General features: G+C 41.7%; 2 protein-coding genes across 4 annotated transcripts in view; one reads left to right on the plus strand and one right to left on the minus strand.

Moving 5' to 3' along the window:
* Positions 1-451: 451 nt before the first annotated feature.
* On the plus strand, positions 452-12,808 carry ppp1cc (protein phosphatase 1, catalytic subunit, gamma isozyme). 2 transcript variants are annotated; one of them, XM_027020061.2, is made up of 8 exons: positions 452-535; positions 694-750; positions 5,469-5,600; positions 5,999-6,229; positions 7,530-7,634; positions 8,055-8,278; positions 9,017-9,151; positions 10,959-12,808. In XM_027020061.2, the coding sequence occupies exons 2-8, from the start codon at positions 696-698 to the stop codon at positions 11,043-11,045; spliced, it is 969 nt and encodes a 322-aa protein (XP_026875862.1). In that variant the 5' UTR covers positions 452-535; positions 694-695; the 3' UTR covers positions 11,046-12,808. The 2 variants fall into 2 exon arrangements, with proteins under 2 accessions (XP_026875862.1, XP_026875860.1); XM_027020059.2 differs by having other exon boundaries at positions 471-750.
* Positions 11,703-20,132, minus strand: part of mcc (MCC regulator of WNT signaling pathway) — a 60,366-nt gene continuing 51,936 nt past the window's right edge. For both annotated transcript variants that reach the window (XM_035527523.1, XM_035527524.1), the window contains 3 exons: positions 17,766-17,857; positions 17,307-17,429; positions 11,703-15,999 (listed from right to left, as the gene is read on the minus strand). In XM_035527523.1, coding sequence (XP_035383416.1) covers positions 15,819-15,999; positions 17,307-17,429; positions 17,766-17,857 — 396 coding nt within the window. In that variant the 3' untranslated portion in view covers positions 11,703-15,818. The remainder of the gene's footprint in view (positions 16,000-17,306; positions 17,430-17,765; positions 17,858-20,132) is intronic.

Below are 20,132 nucleotides of genomic sequence, written 5' to 3' on the forward strand. Positions count from 1 at the left end.
TCGAATACCATTAGTCTGCTATTTGAAAATCCCTTGCGCCTGTAAGGTTTCCCAATAAAACCATATACCTCGGTATTGCCAATAGGGTTAAAATATTAGAACTACACCAGTGCAGACTACTTGTACGCACGTTTATTCTCTGTTTGATAAAGTACGACATAAATTAACCAATATAATGTATTTCTTTGCAAATTTATAATTGTACATTAATTTGTTTGTTCTTTTCCCGTTGTTACAGGCTGCTACTACTTATTAGACTTTTAAAGCTTTATTTAGGCTTTATTGCCATCCTGCTTCGCATTACATTGAAAGAGACCTGACATTTTAAAATTGTAAAAAGTCTAGGAACTGCACTCTTTAAGAGTTTAGTTAATTCCTTCTCTACGTCACGGTTGAAGCAGGTTATGATCTGTATTTCCCTCAGTACTCCGCCCCACTGTTTCAACACACCACTACTCTACAGGGTATTCTTCCGCCACCCACCCGGTATTTGTAGGCAAGCACAGACAGTTAACTTACTACTGCTTAGGAAAAGGTGATAGCGCGAGAATAGACTATTATTAATATAAATACAATTATAAACAATTTCAGTGGTCTTAGAACTTGTTCTTTAAGGTGTACTTTAATTTAACGAGTCGTTAATTGGCGTTTTAGGTGAATTGTAGTAAATCTTTTTTTTGTTTTGTTATTAAGGCATGGCCGACATCGACAAGCTCAACATAGACAGCATCATTCAGCGACTCCTGGAAGGTGAGATTAAGAAATAAGATCAGACTGTCTGCTTCTATAGAGCGACACTATTATATGGATTTCCGCCGTCTTCTGCTGACAAGGGCCTTGGCGTGAATCAAACTCGACTGTTGGCTAGATAAGCATTAGCATGGTAGCTCTGCCCGTTTTCTCTACTTGATATTTAGCTAGCTAGCTAGAAAGGGAACCTAGCGATAAAGTTTCCTGGCTGCCTTTATGGTTACTGTTTTGTGAACGCGTGTGGGTCTTCAGATGGCACTGAAAATTTTGATAAGGGAAGTGTCATTTACTAGCAAGCTATCTCCACACAATAGTTTTAGCTATCTGATCAACAACTGGTTAAATCGTTTTTGAAAATGACCAGTTATTGACCTCGTATGGTTGGCGCTTTTTGGCAGAGGTTCTGGTTCAAAGCATTTCAGATTTAGATTTACATTTAGCTGATTAGGAGGCTAGCTGGAGAACTTGCTTAGCCTAGCTAGCGTTAGCTAACTTGGCTAGAAATAGCATGCTTGCTAATTAGCTAGTTAACCTATACATATGACGGACCTTGATCTGATTTTGCTAAATTGGTAAACCTGGCTAGCTAACGCTAGTTAGCTATCTGCTAGCTGACGGTACTCTCAGGATGGCTAGATAGCATCACTGATATATTTGCTAAGGCTTTCTATTGTTTTTAGATATACGGCGCTGGTGAGAAGTTATGAATGTCAGTTGTTTTTGTACAAGTATTGTAGGGAATAGTTCTAGCTAAGATATATAGCGTTAGCTCGTAAGTTAGTTCCTTTGGCATTTTTTTGTTTGGTGGAAAGACCTACTTTTTCATTCAGATGGCCCTTGTTAAGCTTCTCCCCACAAGTGAGGGAATCTCACAGAAACGAAAGCTGTTGGGTAAGGGCTGACCAGTAGCCACAGTGGTGAGTTGCTCAACGGCCATTTCTCGTCGAGCCTTACCCTGTTATCCCTGGTATATTAGGTAGCTGGGAGCCTGAGTTGGATTTTAATATGGTTCTACACGAAAGAGAGATGAACCCTGTCTCAACGGGATTGCTGGAACTTGATAGTGGCAATCAGGACCGGGGTTGCTGAACTGCGACCCAGACTCCAAGGATCCTAACCTAGCTGAGATTTAGATTCAGATTGTCAGCATTATTAAAAGCTTTCAGTCATACATAAATCACTCATAACCTGGCTTTTAGTTCCTAGAATCTTGTTTAATTTTTTTAAAGTTTTTTTTTTTATATTGCAAATAGTATCACTACCATAAGCTGAACACTGAACACTTCAATTTAAAGGAATATCATTTGTTTCTTTTATTACAGTTTAAGGTTTACAGAATCATGTAAAAACACTGGATGTGATGGATAGGAGGTGTCGGTGGGTAGATTTCCAAACAGTATTGTTTTCATGCCTTAACAAGTCACTTAAGAAAATTTCCTGTTTGCATGCACTGTACTTTTGAACAGTGCCAGTATTTCGTATTTGTTATTTGAGGGCCTTTCATCTCTCTAGAAGGTGGCTAAGAGGTTGGGTCAAATCAGCTCCTGGAGGGCAGTAACTAGCTCACCTGGTCAAACAGGTTTAGCAATGTACTAGTAAACCAAGGTCATAGGTTCATTTCCCAGCAACACATGTACCTTCATACTTCTAATTATGTAAATTGCTTTGGATAGGATGACTATATATCTCTTCATCCTACTCATGGGATTCTTTTGATAGTTTCAGTCTTTCATACTCCATCCTCCCTGTTCTCAGACAAACCATTCAACAGTTTCACTGAGCTCTTGTCAGTTAAAAACTCCAATATGTTGGAAGATAAAACAAGACACTCTTCATTTTCTGTGTGTATGATGTGCTTTAGTATGTTATTTTCTGGTTTAATTCTGTGAAATGTAACTGGTAAAAACGTTTGACTGGGACGTTTACAAGTTTTTCATGATTTCTCCATTTGTTGGCAGTGTGCCTTCAGGACGTGTTTTTACACTGAGACTGCACTGCGGAGGCAGTGGAGGCAGCAGGTTTTCCTTGAAGTCCCGTGTGTGTGTGTGTGTGTGTGTGTGTGTGTGTATATAGCATCAAACAGTACAGCCCTTGACCCTGCCAGCTTCTTTATGACTGCATTATGGCCCTCACTGAAACTGGGCCAAGAATGGGCTAGTAAATCTTATCTCCTACTTCACTATTAACACAGGCTGTTTCTTTGGCAAGCTCTTTTATTATATAAGTGTTCTCATGCCTGTTGGAGTTCAGAAGGTCCACAGAGCGGGAAACTGTGTGTGGAAGTGCCAGGATCTACACTTCACTTACTTGGCCTTGTGTGCATGAGTGTGTTGTTGAAATCAAAGAAGAAACGATAACAGCTGAAGCTGTTTTACTGGAGACCTGCATATGCAAAAAGTGAAACACTGTTATGCAGTGGCATTCCAGTGGAGAGACTCACTCTTGCATCTTATACTGGCACAACAGCAGGGCCTAAGGAAGCTCCTCCACTCTGCAGTGTAACTCAGGGCAGCTGCAGGAATGTTTTAGCTATGCGTTTGTTGGTGGGTGACTCGGCAGCTGCAGGAACGTTTTGGGCCTGTGTTTGTTGGTGGGTGACTCAGGGCAGCTGCAGAAATGTTTAGGGCCTACGTTTGTGGGTGACTTAGCGCAGCTGCAGGAACGTTTTGGAATCTATATCTTGAGACTGATGGCACGTTCGAGGTCAGAGCAGTGCTTATTCATGTCCACTAGTAGAGTTCATCCAAATTAGAAACACCCTATTAGCATATTCCTATACAAATGAATAGGAAAAAAATCTTTTTGCCAATTTACTGCAAGATTTGGAATAGATGTCTTCTAGCCTGAGACTCTTTTCTAAAAAGAGATTGGAATTTATTGCTACAGCTTGACTGAAGCCCCACAAACTCTTCACTATGCAAAACTTTCAAAATGGGGAAGATGTGTAAATGTTAAATAGATAAGATAAAGATTGTCATCATGCAGAGCTTGAGTTACATAAGACAGAGCTAGATTAAGTACAAAGACATGCAACGATCAAAGTGCACTGACAACCTTTGAGTGTTTCATTTGCCGAGAACCTCCAAGTCTTTAACCACTCCATTTTTTGTTGTTGTTTGTTTAGTCTTCTAATGAACGTGTGTGTGTGCACTGGATTCCACCACCTACACTGTAGATGTCCCCGTGATCTGAGCATGAGTTTAAGTGTGTGTGGGTGGCCTTTTTCTTTGGCTGACTTCACTGTAATTAATGCAAATAATTAAACACTCAGAGGCAGGCAGTGCACTTTTGCTTGCGTTTAACAGTATTGAAATGAGCTTGTTCACATTTATGCTGTTCTACATGAATATGCACGAGGAAGCCTTGGTCCAGTCGGCTTTATCTAGCAGTCTCGGCCAGACTGGGCACTAGAGACCTGCAGCCAATCACCATGCAGATCAATCTGACACTGCATTTTGTCCTCATAACATAGAGCTGTGAATTGTGAGCTACTTAGTCATCCCTTCTTGTTGCAGTGTTTATATGTGGGGATATATTTATTGTGTGCGTGTGCGCGTGCGTGCGTGCATTCTCATGCTTGTGTGTAGCTGACTCACAGTGCCCACTGGCAGGTTTTGGAAAGCACAAGTTACAGTGAAGCTCTCCTAATTTGGGTGGCAACGGTGTTGCTGAGCACAGTGCAATATGATGATGCAAATCCAATGTGTGCAGAACATACCGGAAGGGTGTTGTGTTTTTTATTTTTTTTAGTTGCTACACTTTATTTCTTAAAACCAGGAAACAGATGATGTCATCTTGAGATTCTGCCCTAGATACAGGGGGCTTTTACTTTTATTAACCCCTTCCTTTGGTATAGGATATGTTCTCTCTCTCTCTCAGGCTACTTTTCACTGCTAGAACTTTGTGACGCTTTAGTGACGTTAGGCTCTTTCTTTCTTTCTTTTATTATTTTTTTTTTAAAATGCTTTCACAGATGGTGAAAGTGAATGTGATGAGTTTGAAATTAGCTGGTTCACTCCCATGATGAGCCCTGATTGTGCAGGTGTGGGTTCAGGCTCCCTATATGAGCTGTTACCTGAATGAGATGTTTCAGCACACTGAATTGATTGGTCACCTTTAAGGAGTCCTTTACTGCAGGTTTAGGATTAGGGTTTGTGCAATATATAGTTTAATTGCTGTTGCACTGTGGGCATTTACTGTCCTGATTTTACAGGGAGAAAGGGAGAATGATGATTAAAATTGTAGCCAAGCTAGTACAGTACACAAGGTTTTCAGAAAAACGTTTCATACAGAGGTCCTTCATCAACTAAGTAAACAAAGTTGCTGAGCAAGCGTATTTAGCCAGACTCTACATCATCAACATATGTATTAGGTAGTAAAAATTGCAGTGTATTATATATTTCCTTGAACTATACACCTCGGTGTGAGATCAGCCAGGATTTGTGTTTTAATGGTTGGAGCTAGCTGATTCTGGCTGAGTGGATGGAGACTTGTGGAAAGAACAGTATGAAAGGTCCAGCAGTGTTGGGGGAGAGATTGGACTCAGAGCAGGACACAGGGAAAAGAGAGATGTAATATCCCACTAGGCTTTCTATGCAGTTACCATTCATTTCATTAATAGCAATTATGTAACTGTAGTTACACTGAACAAGAACTTTATTTTCTCTCCCTTTGTGTCAGTAGGAATCATCATACTTTTGTGTTTTTTCCCTTTGCAGTGAGAGGATCAAAGCCTGGTAAGAATGTTCAACTGCAGGAGAATGAGATTCGTGGCCTGTGTCTGAAATCCCGCGAGATCTTCCTCAGCCAGCCCATCCTGCTAGAGCTAGAGGCCCCACTAAAGATCTGTGGTGAGTAAAACAGACTACTGCCTCAGCCCCATCTGCTAAACTTTATCAATGATGCTTTAAACTATCAGTGGTTGAGAGAACCAGCCAGTTGTCGATCAAGGTTGAAGGTACAATCTACCAGCTTTGCCAATGTGCTCTTGTGAGCTCCCTTAACATCTGCTTTCCAGTCTCCTTTTGACTGTTCCGTGGTCTTGACTGATCCTGGCTTTCCATTTGCTGCTCTGAGACTCTGGAAAGGTTTATGGTCTGACCTTAGACAAGCATTGACATGTTTTTAAATAGAAGCTTAGTGTGTGTATGCATGCATGTAGTATTGATAGATGACTGTGTGTGGTAGAAATAAAATCTACTTACCTAGTCTGACATCTTAATGTCCAGGCCGGCTCTCCTCTTTGTAGGTGACATCCACGGGCAGTACTACGACCTGCTGCGGCTGTTTGAGTATGGTGGCTACCCTCCCGAGAGTAACTACCTGTTCCTGGGGGACTACGTGGACCGAGGGAAACAGTCCCTGGAGACCATCTGTCTTCTGCTTGCCTACAAGATCAAATACCCTGAGAACTTCTTCCTGCTCCGTGGCAACCATGAATGCGCCTCCATCAACCGCATCTATGGCTTCTATGATGAGTGTGAGTATACAGGCAGTAGTGATGGCCACAGAAGTCATTATGTAATGGGTTGTTGGGATAGGATGATAAATCTTATTGACAAGACAAATTTAATTATTTATTACATTAATTCATAAAAAAATATGGTCTTAATATCAAAAAGCAGTTCAAATATATTTGATGTTCTAGTGAGTTATTTATGCTCTGGGAGAACTTATTTCTTTGAGACTTTGCAACCTTGCAAGCTCTTTGGGACTTGTTTTGAATGTGCTGACTAATAGGAAATTTTCAGTGCCAGTATTCAGCTTGTAACAGACCGTGTCAAATCATGGGCCATATATTGCTGAGAATGTTTGTTTGTTTTAAAGTGCTGCATGGCTCTGCTGATCTCTGATCATCTGCTGCATTGCTTAGCAATAGTGAAGAGGGCCTATGCTTACTTTCACCTCCATTAGAAATCTGACCAACTGTGTAAACATGGAAACTGAGCTAAGGACACCTCTGTGGACAGCTGGACTGATCTCTACCCAGCTGAATAGGGCTTTTACAGGGTGTGCTTCTATAATATACACACACAATCATAAAAAGCCCCATGAACCTTTTTAAACAGATGAATGTACAGTCTGTCCGAGCATATTGTACCCACTAATCCTGCCTGAGGGCTATGTATTAGATTAGTGAGTATGGAATACCCTATCTTGAGGACTGTGCAAGAATATTGTTATTACTAATCCTGCCTGAAAACTGTATGAACGTATAATGTCTCCACTAATCCTGCTTGCGAACTCTGAGACTATACTGTGTCCACTAGTATGTCCTGTGTATGAGAGTATACTGTACGCACTAATCCTGCCTGAGAACAGTACTGCAAACCATGATGGTTTATGTAATCTGCCAAATGGTACAGATCTCCTTGTCAAGTCCAGTATGAATGTGCGCATTAAAGGATTTACGAGGAGTCAAATTATGGCATAGTCGTTAGACAATTTTCAGAAATGACAGTATGTAAGAGATAACAGACTGTATGTGTCAGAGTGGTTAACCAGCCTGAAAGATTTACATCTGACCCTGGGGAAGCATTGCTCTGTTATTGCGCTTTGCTGCGTGCGTGCGTGTCTGAGAGCAAGTGAAAGCACAGGAGAGAGGAGTACCACCAAGGTGATGTGGGAGTTGAGGTGTATTTTTAGAGTGCGGTCCTGTCTCTGTAGAGAAAGCTTCCCTCTGCACCACTCCACCTACATGATGGAGAAACACTCACACTCATTCAGTCTGTTAACGTTTGTCCTGATTACATGAATGATGCAAGGGTCAATGTTTCCAGGTCGAAGGCGCTACAACATTAAGCTGTGGAAGACCTTCACCGACTGTTTCAACTGCCTCCCCATCGCCGCCATCGTGGACGAGAAGATCTTCTGTTGCCATGGAGGTGGGCGTGGCTACCAGCCAACACCACTGTGTGTGTGTGTGTGTGTGTGTGTGTGTGTGTGTGTGTGTGTGTGTGTGTGTGTGTGTGTGTGTGTGTGTGTGTTTAGGGGTGCTGTAATTGCAATTGTTATATGAATAATCTGAGCATGGCGCTGTATAACAAACACAGCTTAAGAAGAAAATGTATACAGTCATGATGGTGTTGGAAGGCTAAATTTTCATAGATAGTTATTAGATTTTCAGACTGATTCATAAAAATAAATCGGTTTCTGTTTCCAAGAAACTGTACTGCAGTGATTTATTTTTATACACAACACTGTATTTAATGGTAAATCTCAGTACATTTCAGAGAAAGGCCGTGCGATGGAGGCCGTCACTGACCTGCCTTGGCCCCTGCTCTGTCCCTCCCTCATCTCTCTAGGTCTGTCCCCAGACCTGCAGTCTATGGAGCAGATTCGGCGTATCATGCGGCCCACAGACGTGCCAGACCAGGGTCTGCTGTGTGACCTGCTGTGGTCCGACCCTGATAAGGACGTGCTGGGCTGGGGCGAGAATGACCGTGGCGTCTCCTTCACCTTCGGTGCAGAGGTGGTGGCAAAGTTCCTGCACAAGCATGACCTGGACCTCATCTGTAGAGCACACCAGGTGAGGCTCTGCCCTCTACCTTGCCTGTTTCCCACTGGCCAGGACTTCCGGTGGTGGGTAGGACTGGATGTTAATCTGTTTGCTCAGGATGGGTTATAATCTGCACAGCATTAAGAGAGCTGTGCTGTGTCATTTCTCCAATCGCACACCTTCACGAGCACATAGGCAACATAGCCAGTACAGAGTAGAACATAGGCTGTTGGCACATGCTTGCCTGCTGTGACGTAAACATTGCAGCCTGTGACCTTCTTATCATACCACCCATCCCAGTTGGTATGAGACTCTGTTTTATGAGGGGGCAGTAGAACTCTTTAATTATCCTCACATTTTATGTTTCCCATCAGTGAGTGTCCCCCCCCCCCCCCCCCAAATGCTTTGAGCAAACATTAACCCAGTGCTCTCTCGGTGAATTGTGGACATTAACCCAGTCTCCTGTCAGTGGATCTGGGACATTAAGAGAGACGTTAGTTTATACTGAGCTTAGCCAGCCTACCAAAACAGCCTGACCAAAAACCAAATGGTTCAGAAATCAGTTCAACAGAAGCACATTATCTGGTCTGATACAATCGGATATCTCTTATTCATGGGATGGTGCTTAATTATGCAGCATGTTAGTCTGGTTGTGTGCATGCAGGCTTTCTCCTGAGCATCTTGCGGTCACCCGTGAGCTCATATCTGTTTGTTTCTTTCTCTACTCCAGGTGTGAGCTCATAACTGTCTTGTCTCTCTGTGCTATAGGTGGTAGAGGATGGTTATGAGTTCTTTGCCAAGCGGCAGCTGGTGACACTCTTCTCGGCGCCGAACTACTGCGGCGAGTTTGACAATGCGGGTGCCATGATGAGCGTGGACGAGACTCTCATGTGCTCTTTTCAGGTACAGGGTGTTATAAGATATAAGCTGCACATGTGTATACAGGTGTGATGGGGCAGGGGTGGGAGGACATATTAACACAAAATTTAGGAGTGTAATTCTTATAGTGCATGAGAATTAGCAGTATTTCATATGGAATTTACTAGATGTGTTGTCTGTCTTTGCTATAATCTACTTGTATATATCTGGTTATGTCTTGTATATATCTTGTAGTGTTTCTTTTTTTTATAAAAGATTAATACCATGCTTCATAATTATTCATCAGTGTCCTTAATCACTCTCATAAGTTAATACATAATTCTCATGTATATTCAAATAATAAATATCACAATCTTTAACTTCTAACTAAAGAAAGGGCTATTTAATTTTTCATTCTGAAGGCTTTAATAAATGTGATTTCTTTTAGATATTGGCAATAACTAGAATTGAATATCAAGACGGAAAACTTGGTGAAAATAAATGAGACATTTATTAACAAACTACTAAGACACAAACAATAGCATCATTAATCAGTAAATTTAGTGTATACAAGCTAAATGGCTATTTAGTGTGTGTGTGGTGAGAAAGGGAAGAAGTGTGAGTGAAATCATGTAGATATGTGCGTGCTTGCAAAACCCTATATGCGTGATATAAGGATGTGGAGTTTTATTGTATTGGCTCTCCTATGGGGAAACCAAGAAAATAAAATGGCAATAAGTGTGATCATTTGAATAACGTGGCTGTATGTTAAGCTTAGCTGCTCTTGTTCTTGCATGACGACAGAATAAAGGACAATGTCGCTGAATTTGAAATGTGTAGCACGGTTAGGCTTAGTTTTTAGCCTTGTATAAAGCACAAATAATACTGAGGTATGAAATTTGTATATTCTTTTGTGGGTGAAATATGATATTGTCCAGGTTCACTGGGAGTTGTTCTGTTGAAGTCCAGGAACGGGAGCTTTTGTCCGCAGTTTCACAAGGACTCTGTTGGCTTTTTCAGGCTATGTAACCACGTTTGCAGGCTTGCTGAGAGAAATTGGGTGAATCTGTTGCCATGGTAACACTGATCAACTGTTAGCGCAGATGAATTAAATTGGACTAAAAAAAATTTTAAAACGCTGTTTACTATTAAGTTGTCTGTGCGATGCAGATGAAGAAACCTCCCTTTTGAGGTCTACCTTTGGCTGAAGGGAAAAACCAGAGATTAGCTTTGCTGGGCAAGAGCTACTGAGCACACCCCCTTTTCCTCTTGGACAGAAGATTGCTTTGTGCATCTCTGACAGTGATGCCACCTGCTGGTGTGTACCCACATGGTGCCTACAATCTTGTTAAACAGAGTTGCACCGATCAGCCATAACCACTGGCACAGAATCAGTTTGTTAGACTGATCGGGCAGTCACATTTGCACTTGTGCACCCCACAAGAGTGACACTGGCACACAGCCACACGTGAACAGCACAGTGGCTGCGTTAGGCATATATGTTGACACTAAAATAATGGGCCTTGATTTGTCTGTTACTTGTGGCACTTGTCATTTGGAAAAGAAAAAAATACTGCTTTTCATTTTCTTTGGAGGTTTGTGAAAAGGTTCGTCCTTACATCTCGACATATAAATGACACTTTCGTTGTCATTTTTGTCATTTATGATTCCTAGAAAGAAAACCGGGATCGGCCAGTCACGCGTTAAAAGTTGGAACTGGCCAAATAAAATTGCAGCCAGTGCATCTCTAGTATGTGTGTCTATGAGGAAATCCTGTGGAATCTCGTGTGTATACATGAGGTTGAGATACTCTGACCATCCTCACGCTGCCCTTTCTTACTGTTCCTCACAGATCCTGAAACCAGCAGAGAAGAAGAAGCCTAACTCAAGTCGCCCGGTGACTCCACCCCGCAACATGGTGACCAAGCAGAAGAAATGAGGCGATGTGGCCAGTGCCTTGGCCGCCATTTTGGACTCGTCTTTTTTTTTTCCCGGCTGCCGCAATATCTGGCACAAGTGTCGCACGGACTCAGTTAAAACTGTTCAGTTTTCCTTGTTTTAGATTTATTATTTTTTGGTAATTTTTTTTCTCTTCTTTTCTCCGTTTTGTTCTTCTACATGGCGACTGAGGAGAAGCATGGAGTGTAGGGACAGGGCGCATTCATTCTGTCCATTTTGGTTTTTTTGGGTTGTTTCTTTTTGTTTTTCAAAACTAAAATGGATTTTGGGGGGGTTTTATGTGTTGTGTGGAGTTTTGTTTTTGTTTTTTAAATGGAAGCCTTCAGTACTTTTAGGATGCCAATTTCAGTTTTCCCATTTCATTAGTCGGTGACGACTCTGCACCAGGTAACACAGGGAAGATCTTAAGCAGGGGTGGGACTGCCCCTCCACACAGCTGCTGTGGTGCAGGCCTTTGGCTTTTTTCTTGCTCCCCAGGTACCCGTTTAAACCACTGTGAAACAATAAGATGTAAAACGTATTCACTTTAATATGAAGCACCGCCGCTCTAGCTTTGCCTACCTTTTTGTTCAGCAAATGTGCCAGATCTGCGCTGTGCTTCCCAACAGCTCATTTCCTTATAATGGTTTTGTCCCCCTTTTTTTTTTTTTTTTTTTTTTTTTTTTTTTTTTTTTCTTGAACGAGGACAGAGACCCCATGATTGTACCCTCCATGAATTTATCGGTCTGTAGCAGTGTATGAAAGGATGTATGCAGAGCTGTGTGTGTGCGCGCGTGCGTGTGTTTATTGAAACGGATTATATCAAGATATACTTCAAAATTCAGTGCTATCTTAGCTCTGTAGATCTCAGTACTGTTTTGTTTTTTTAACAGGATGCCTATTTTTACTTTTTTCTTCTTGACCTGAGACTTCAGTCGTTTTGGCTCCAGAAGCTTTTGTATCGGATATGAGCATGTGAATATATAAGTTTCTCATGAGGACTTTTTTGTTGCATGCATCTAGGTGTAGCCACGTAGGGTATAGACAGGACGTTGACTCTGCCGCAGGATATGCACTTTCACAGCATGTCTCCAGATAATGTAGCGCAACATCAGGTATATCCATGACTTCAACTTCTGCCTTTGCATTCTAATCTTTCCTCCTCTTGTCATCCAAACCCACTGTATATAGTTTTGTTTAGTCTTGGCAATAACTTACAATTTTCCACGTTATAAAGAATTGTAATACTTGCTAAATAAATTTAAGTGGGATGGGGAGGGTTGGGAAAATGATCTCCACTTTGTGTTTTAATTATCTAGAAACATCTCAGGGATGAGCCTGTTCACCCCTTCTCTTCATCCTGCTAGTTCTCTTATTTGATTGTTACTTTGCTTGTGCAGCTGAATTTGAACTGGAGTTAAGAGGCAATTTTAACTGGGAGAACCTCTTCATAGATAAAGCACACCATCTAATGGTACTCTGTACCATACTTGCAGGTTAAAATGGTCATGAGCAGGAGCAGTAAACTGTATTTTGTGAATTAGAGGATGCATCAAATACATTTACATTGCTTTATTTCTTATATAAACAAATACATTCTGTAATACAATAAAAAAAATGATTGCAAGGATTTGATTCAAAAAACAGATCTGTGCAAATCAGGTACAACTCTTAGACCCCAATCATAATGGGCTCAATGGATTTGTACTCTTAAAACTTGGAACTGAAACATTTGCCATCACACGAGTAAAGTCTGTGAGAACCTGGGCAGTCATTCAACTCTGAGCTCCTTTATTAAAGCCAGAAGCACATACACCCATTAGTTCCAGCAAAGCCAGCTGACCAAGTGAACTGTTAAATTCAGCAATCACCCCCTTTACTGTTCTATTCATTGCAGGATGTGCTACCTGCTTTAGTAAATCAAGCCCTCTCCTCTTGTTTGAGCTGGTTATAATCTGGAAGCAAGTTGTCCCACAGGCCACTAGTGAAATCATGATGAGGACTTGGTTCAGAAAACAGACCACTGTTTGCCCATGTCATATTGTATCTGTGACTGCACCCTAGCTTGTTTGTTATGTGAGATCATGGAATACACCTGTAACAGTACAAACAATAGTTTGTTCCAATTTACTCTTCTGTTTTTAACAGCATACAGGAAACAATAGAAATTTTAATGTTTTTTGTGGACAACCTGCACTTCTGATTTTGCCATCTAACCATCAGGACTTTTGTCCCTAAAAAGGAAAAACATCCCACAAACAACTTCAGTGTAAACAGAAATATTTGTGAATGCAGCATCTATGTAGTGGAAGCTCCCGTGTGGGAGGTCTCTGTGGAAGGCAGTGTGGTGACCTGGTCCAGCACAGAGAACGTGCAGGAGGAGGCATGCTTCTGGGTTTGTGGGATTTGTGTGCATGAAGAGAGCCAGGACATGTGCATATGAACAGCTCACAGAAAGGTGAATTATCCTTCCCTTCTGCTCCATGACTTGTATCATTAGTTTATCAGACCTGGAGAAACTACACATCACAGATAGTGCAGGGAGATATAGGGGGAGGGAGGGGGGGGGGGAAGAGCTAACACACACTTTAATTAACAAGCACTTCCTGACCCAGTTCATAAAAGGCTGGTTAATTACCTGATGGGTCGGGAACAGGAAAAATGCTAAAATAGGCAATGGAAGGAAATGCCAGGATCAGGACCCAAAACAAAGTACAAGGACTAAAGAGCAAACAAAGGGCTCTGTCGGTGTCTGTGCACAAAACATCATAATGGACATACATGTTTGATTAAAATGTAAAAAATAGAATGTGAATGGTTGCTTATGACTGACAGTATATTGCACATTTAAGTGTAAAATTGGTGAAAAACATACCTCAACAGTTAATCTCCTGGGCTATAATCAAGGTTATTCACTTAGAATTTACCATATACACCAACTACAGTGCTCTACATTCTAAATCAGAAAATTGTGTCTTCTACAATCATGTAGTTTTGAACTGAGGAGAAAGACATGGAAGTTTGACTAGTGTGTTAAGCAGAGGCCTTACAGTGAAAGCATTTCCAGTGTTAATTCTAATATTTAGAATTCTAATTCTGAAGGACTTCAAGATAGTGGCTTCTGTTCAAACCAAGCATTTGATGTCTAACTGAATTGCATAAAATCTAAGATGAAGTCAACACTAATGTGGGCAGCAAGGGGTTACCTGCTTATTGCTAAGATCCATCAACTTGCAGAGCTGCTCCTTAATGCCCATTTATTCCTACTTCAACGGCACTCCATCAAACGTATGGACTTATTGCTTTTCTGAACATTATGTAGGTTATTTTGTATTGCATATGCATACATGCGTAGAAATCACATTGAACTCCTTTCAACTTTTGAAATTACTCATTACTTGTAATTAGATTACTGGTTAATTATGCAGTTTTGTACAGACGTGTGCATTTCACAAATGTAACTATTATAAGAGTAAATGGAGCACTGCTGTAAGAGATTTGTGCTCAGCAGCTTCTGCTACAGCCACATAAGATAGCTGCAGCTTTGGCATTAGTCGTCATCCACCTGATTGGCCAGAGTCCAGCACAAGATTGTGATTTCCCCACCAAACACACTGCTAAACCTGATAATGAACAGACAAGCTGAATCAGGGGTGTTGGAGCAGGGAAGCAGCCAACCGATGCTGGAATCATCTCACAAGCCAAGCAGGCCACTACTGACATTAAGCTTTTTTATGTTTTGTGGTTAATTACCTATACCATAGCTGTCACATTGAGATGATCTGGGTTTAACTGGCTCTGCTTAATCCTGTCTCAGGTTTTCTATAAAATCTCAGTGAGAAAGAACTGTGCTGTGTGGCATGATGTAAGCTGTTATGATGCTCTTGTATGTTATACATTTAAAGATGTTATACAGTTAAATAACATATAGACTGTGTGTGAATGCAGTTCACAAACTACTTTTGACTTGTTCATGCACACAAATTACTCTCTGTTTCGGGAGGAGAGAGTTCAGTACAGATGAGACCACCAAGCACAATTCAGACCTGCTTCCCCACAGTGACTGGCTAGACAGCTTCTAGTTAATATGGCTACTGCCGTCGCCATGTCCAAAACATCAGCATTACGGTGTGTGTGCATCTTGAAAGAAAAATTCCAAAATGTTAAGAGTTGGAAAAATGGCGACAATGCATTGTGTGTGATAGATTTCTTGACTTATCAAAAAAAAAAAAATCACAAAACTAAGTCTGAAAGAGTTTGCAACTAAATGCTGTAAAACAAGATAGTTTACTATTTGATAACTGAAATACTGGACAAAGTGTGAGAGTTTCAGTAATGCCCATACAGGTTCTCTCTGACGTCTTCAAAAATGCATTTTAAAAATGTTTTCATTAGTGATGGCTGAGATATCCTCCTTACATCATCTCCCATCAACACAAGTGCTCCAGCCAATCAATTTACAGCATGGGCATTTGACAAGTACACGCCCTGAAGGACTGACAGTTTTCACTGGATATAAGGTCCTGAGGGATTGGACAACAATGGCACTCCAATGCAACTGGTCATTTTTGGCTTACTTGAGTCTCCTCATTGGTCGGATATTGGACACACCATCTCTGAGAGAGCTCTGACATGGTCACCGTGTTCACCAGATTCTGGCAGTGTTTTTCAAAGTGACAGTGGAGGGCTCTCGCCATCAAACGACCTCTTGGGATTGTATGTACATGATTAAGTCTTACTGAACACATCAGCCAGAACTGTGTGTGGGTGTGCATCAGAGGGAGGTCTCGTTGGTATGTGGTCGTGATGTCTCCTCCTCCAGCAGGGCAATACGCTGCTTCAACATATGAACCTGAGTCTCGTGTCTCTCCACCATGGCCATCATCTGGGACTCGAGCTTCTTCAGCTTATTCTGATGTTTCTTCTTGGCCTTCTCATACGCTGCCACCAGGTTACTGACAACATAGGCAGGCGCGCGCACGCACACACACACACACACACAAAATGAAGCACCATCTCTGATTGGCTGTTCCTGAGTTTGTTATGCTTTGCTTGTTTTTTTCCCTCCTAAAATGTCCTCAAAATCAAACAAGGCGTCTTAAGCAAAACCTTTGTCCAATATTTGATTCCAAATAGTTTAGTGCCCCTGCTAGTGATAGCAGTAGCCTGTATGTACCAAAGTAAAGACACAAGCTACAGGTAACAACTAGAATCTTTTTTTGCTCTGTCACCTGTCACCTTTCTGTAAAGTTGCTCACTCACAAAGAGAGAGCACTTTACTAATCACAGCTCAGCCTCACACATGAAGACAGACACACACCCATTCATTACCATCAGCCTGCTAATCAAAAAACAGGGACATGTTACCTAAAGGCTACTCATCATTATAAACACTCAGCCATGCTGGTGACACAAACACTAAAAAATGTGTGCGTGTATTTCACACACATATATGCACGCACCATCCAGATGGGAGCACCGCTTCACTGCATGACTGGATCCAAAATTTACTAGAAGGCAGCTTTAAGTGGGCATAATGTATACACACACACACACACACACACACACACACACACACCAATAGAGGGCACACTAAATGCTGAGCAGGAATGATGGGTCAAAATCAACTAACCAATGGCATTTTCAGTATGGACACTTGCGTTCCAAAAACACTCATTGATCTCCAATATCCTGTATGGTTTAAGTGATATCACCATGGAAGATTCTAGGAGAGATTAGCACCGAGTTTCATAAAGCAGTTTATTGTGTCCTGTGTAATATGTATGCTCTACACCTGTGAATGTGTTTTCTAGTCTACATCACAAATCTAAAATGCTTACATAACAGAATCATGCCCATCATGCAATAAATCATTCATACTTCAGCCAATGCAGCACAAATCATTCATGCTTAAAGGGCAACACCAATGAAACAAAAAAAAAAAATTAACAAAACTAGAAAGTGGTAGTTTACCATGTACTCTTTTGATCATTTATAACCGTACACAACAGAAATGTCTCCTGGCTATTAAATCTCTGAAGCCTCTGGATTGTGTTGTTAGGTTAGACATGACCAAGATGCAAGGCTTAAACCCACCAAGCCCACCCACAGTACATAGTAGCCTAGTAGCCACTATTACTGTAATACAGTTTTACAGGTATATTATAGAACAAATTTAAAATCTACAGCTGGTAGTAGAGGTGGTCAGGCAGCCGTGGGCTGTCCTGTGGGGGGGAGGTGGGAATGGTCAGTCCTGTGTTACCTGTTGGCTCGTTTCAGGTCGTTGACGAACTCGGCGGACTGCTGGTGGCGCACCTCACTACTCTTGGTTAGCCTCTCGAGAGCGGCAACCAGCTCCTGGACTCTGCCTTTTAACCTTTTCTCCCTAACATACGCACAGCGAAAAAGAACAGTGGATGGATGTCCAGCCACAGGGCTTCATGTACACACGTGCAAGGAAACAACACATACACAAACAGACCTTGTTCAATAGCATCACACTGTCAACCACAAAAATTTATGTTTTTTGTCCAATTAGGAACATATAATGAAGAGTGTGTGAGGGTGAAGGGAATGAGTCAGGAAGTCTGTAAGTAATTTTCTTATTACAGACTCACGCAGCATACTATTGAGGAGCAGGGTCAAGTTTAATTAAATACATTTGAAGACGTACGTGTGTGTGTGTGTGTGTGTGTGTGTGTGTGTGTGTGTGTTTTCGTACCTCCGAAGAGCGTTAGTGAGTTCTGCTGCCAGGTCACTGTCGTTGAGGTTCCTGAGCTCTGATGCATTACTGGCTGCAGAGTCAGTCGAGTCCTGTGGAAATCAGCCAATCATCAGGACCAGAGCCAAATACTCACCCTAGCTGGCCAGCCAATCATCAGGACCTGGCAAACCCTGACACCAACATTCCAGCCATTGGCCAACCATTCATGATGACCAGAGCCAAACACTCAAACCAATGAATCATTCAATCATCAGGATCACTGCCACTGTCTCAGCCCAATGAGTCAAACATCAGGACCAGGGTCAAACACTGAATCCAGTGGGCTAGCCAGTCATCAAGACCAAAGCCACTCACTCACCGGGACTGTCCAGCTGATCTTTAGGAAGCGAGCAAAACCCTTAGCCCTCTTTGGCCCTGGGACAGGACCCAATGGAAAATGATGACACTCCATTAAGACATTTAAGAAATGTCACTCTTATTTCACAATTTACCACAGCCCCCTGTTCTCTTTAAACACCACTTGTGAAGACTGCCCAAATGGTGTCTATATAGTCTATCCTGGCCTCAGTAAAATTCACTCTTTGGGTTGTTGATTATGTATGCTAAATTACCACTGCTCTCATTAGATGCTTCACTGTGGGGCAGGATGGACATAGAGCGATGGTGGCAAGCTCTGCATAAAGTGATGTCACATAAAGCAGCAAATTCAAACAGCTAGCAGGGTCACATGTCATTTATAAAAAGGCATTTACACCATCACACACTTAACCTTCTGCTATTTCCTGCCTGGTAGATACAACAAGTTACACATATGTGAACCGGTGAGGAAACTTCGGTTTTATTTTTATGTCACGTCTCTGTAGCTAGGTGGAATGGATGCAGAAGACTGTATAATTTCTTTGCACTGTGCAATCTGTGACATTTTATTATTCTTTTGCATTAAAGCAATGACAAAGAACCCAAATATTTTCCTTAAAAATAAGAACACAAATGTGATTAATATTTACATATTACAATTGAAATTTACAATTTGCATTAATCAGATGAAGTTAAAAGTTCATCCTCAAAACAATAACCCCAAAATGTATTGATGATCCCATGCAACCACCCACTGGGGACCACAAGAGGGCAGATGTCACACACGTCCCTGGTTTAAAAGGGCAGAGAGTAAAGCAGTTTAGGTCATGAAGCCCTTTATTCATTTGCTCAACTGTGAGAAGGCTGATTGTTCCACTGCACTGTAGGTAATGCAGAAACCTCTCCAGGATTCATCCCAGCAGAGGAATATAAACGCAGACAATTTTATAAGAGAGAGGGAGCGAGAGAAAAGGGGAGAGAAGAGAGCGAATGTCAGCGGCTGAGAGAAAAAAAAAAAAGAGAGACGAGAAGAGAATTCACACACACATACACACCCACCCCCCCATCAGGGAAATACTTAAAAACACTTGGTTAGCAGTACCAGGTTGAGCAGAAAGTGTAACCCTGTCTCACCCTTGTCTCCACCTCCCTATGTGTCTGTGTTGATAAATTGGTTAAGTTATTAGAGCAGACATAGATAGATGAGGCAGTGTGTGGTTTAGAGAGTAGGGGGTGATGCCACCCCCAAATCCCTCACAGCCATGAAGCACACGGAGCAGAGGGATTACACCAAGCACTCAAAATAAATAAACAAGAAACAGAGCTTTTGCTTCCAGAATCTGCCATTACTATTGATAAGGTATGTCTGAAGGGTTGGTCGTGTGTGTGTGGTGTGTACACGCAAGTATTCATGTCATTTGCATCATTTCCTATGTGGTCAGGAAGCCTGCTGTGTTTGTAACTAGATACCTGAGCACTTGCTCAGCGTTTCTGTGGAGACAACACAAAGAAAAAGCGAGAGAGCACATCTCACACATTTCTATTTTATATCTACATATGTAGAGGGGTAGTAAAAACTGGGAGTGTAAACAATATGCGTGTTTGTGTACGTATGTACATACATACATACCCACATGAGAGGCATCAGTTTTCTGGAGTGTTATTATCTTGCAGGTCAGTGCTTCATTTTCACCAGCTTGACTGATTACTGGTTGCTTGCTAACAGTCAGTCAGTCTCTCTCTCTCTCTATGCTGAATTAAATGGCAGAAAAAGAAGACTGTATATCCAAATAAACATAATCATTAAAAGCCTTTCTATTTAGACTCTTTAGAAGAGTTAAAACAGTGATTTCCCGCAGCTGTGCATGGGCTGAGCAGCTGGTGCTGGTGGAGTCATTTGTAGCAGCGGTTCCTGGACAAACACTTGGCCAAACTCCATAAAGAGCAGTGCTGAAGACAGCTCTGCTCAGTGCCACAGGTAACCAACCCAGGCACAGCCAAACTACA

This window comes from Electrophorus electricus, chromosome 6 (genome assembly GCF_013358815.1).
Source record: "Electrophorus electricus isolate fEleEle1 chromosome 6, fEleEle1.pri, whole genome shotgun sequence".
Classification (NCBI taxonomy): Eukaryota; Metazoa; Chordata; class Actinopteri; order Gymnotiformes; family Gymnotidae; genus Electrophorus; species Electrophorus electricus.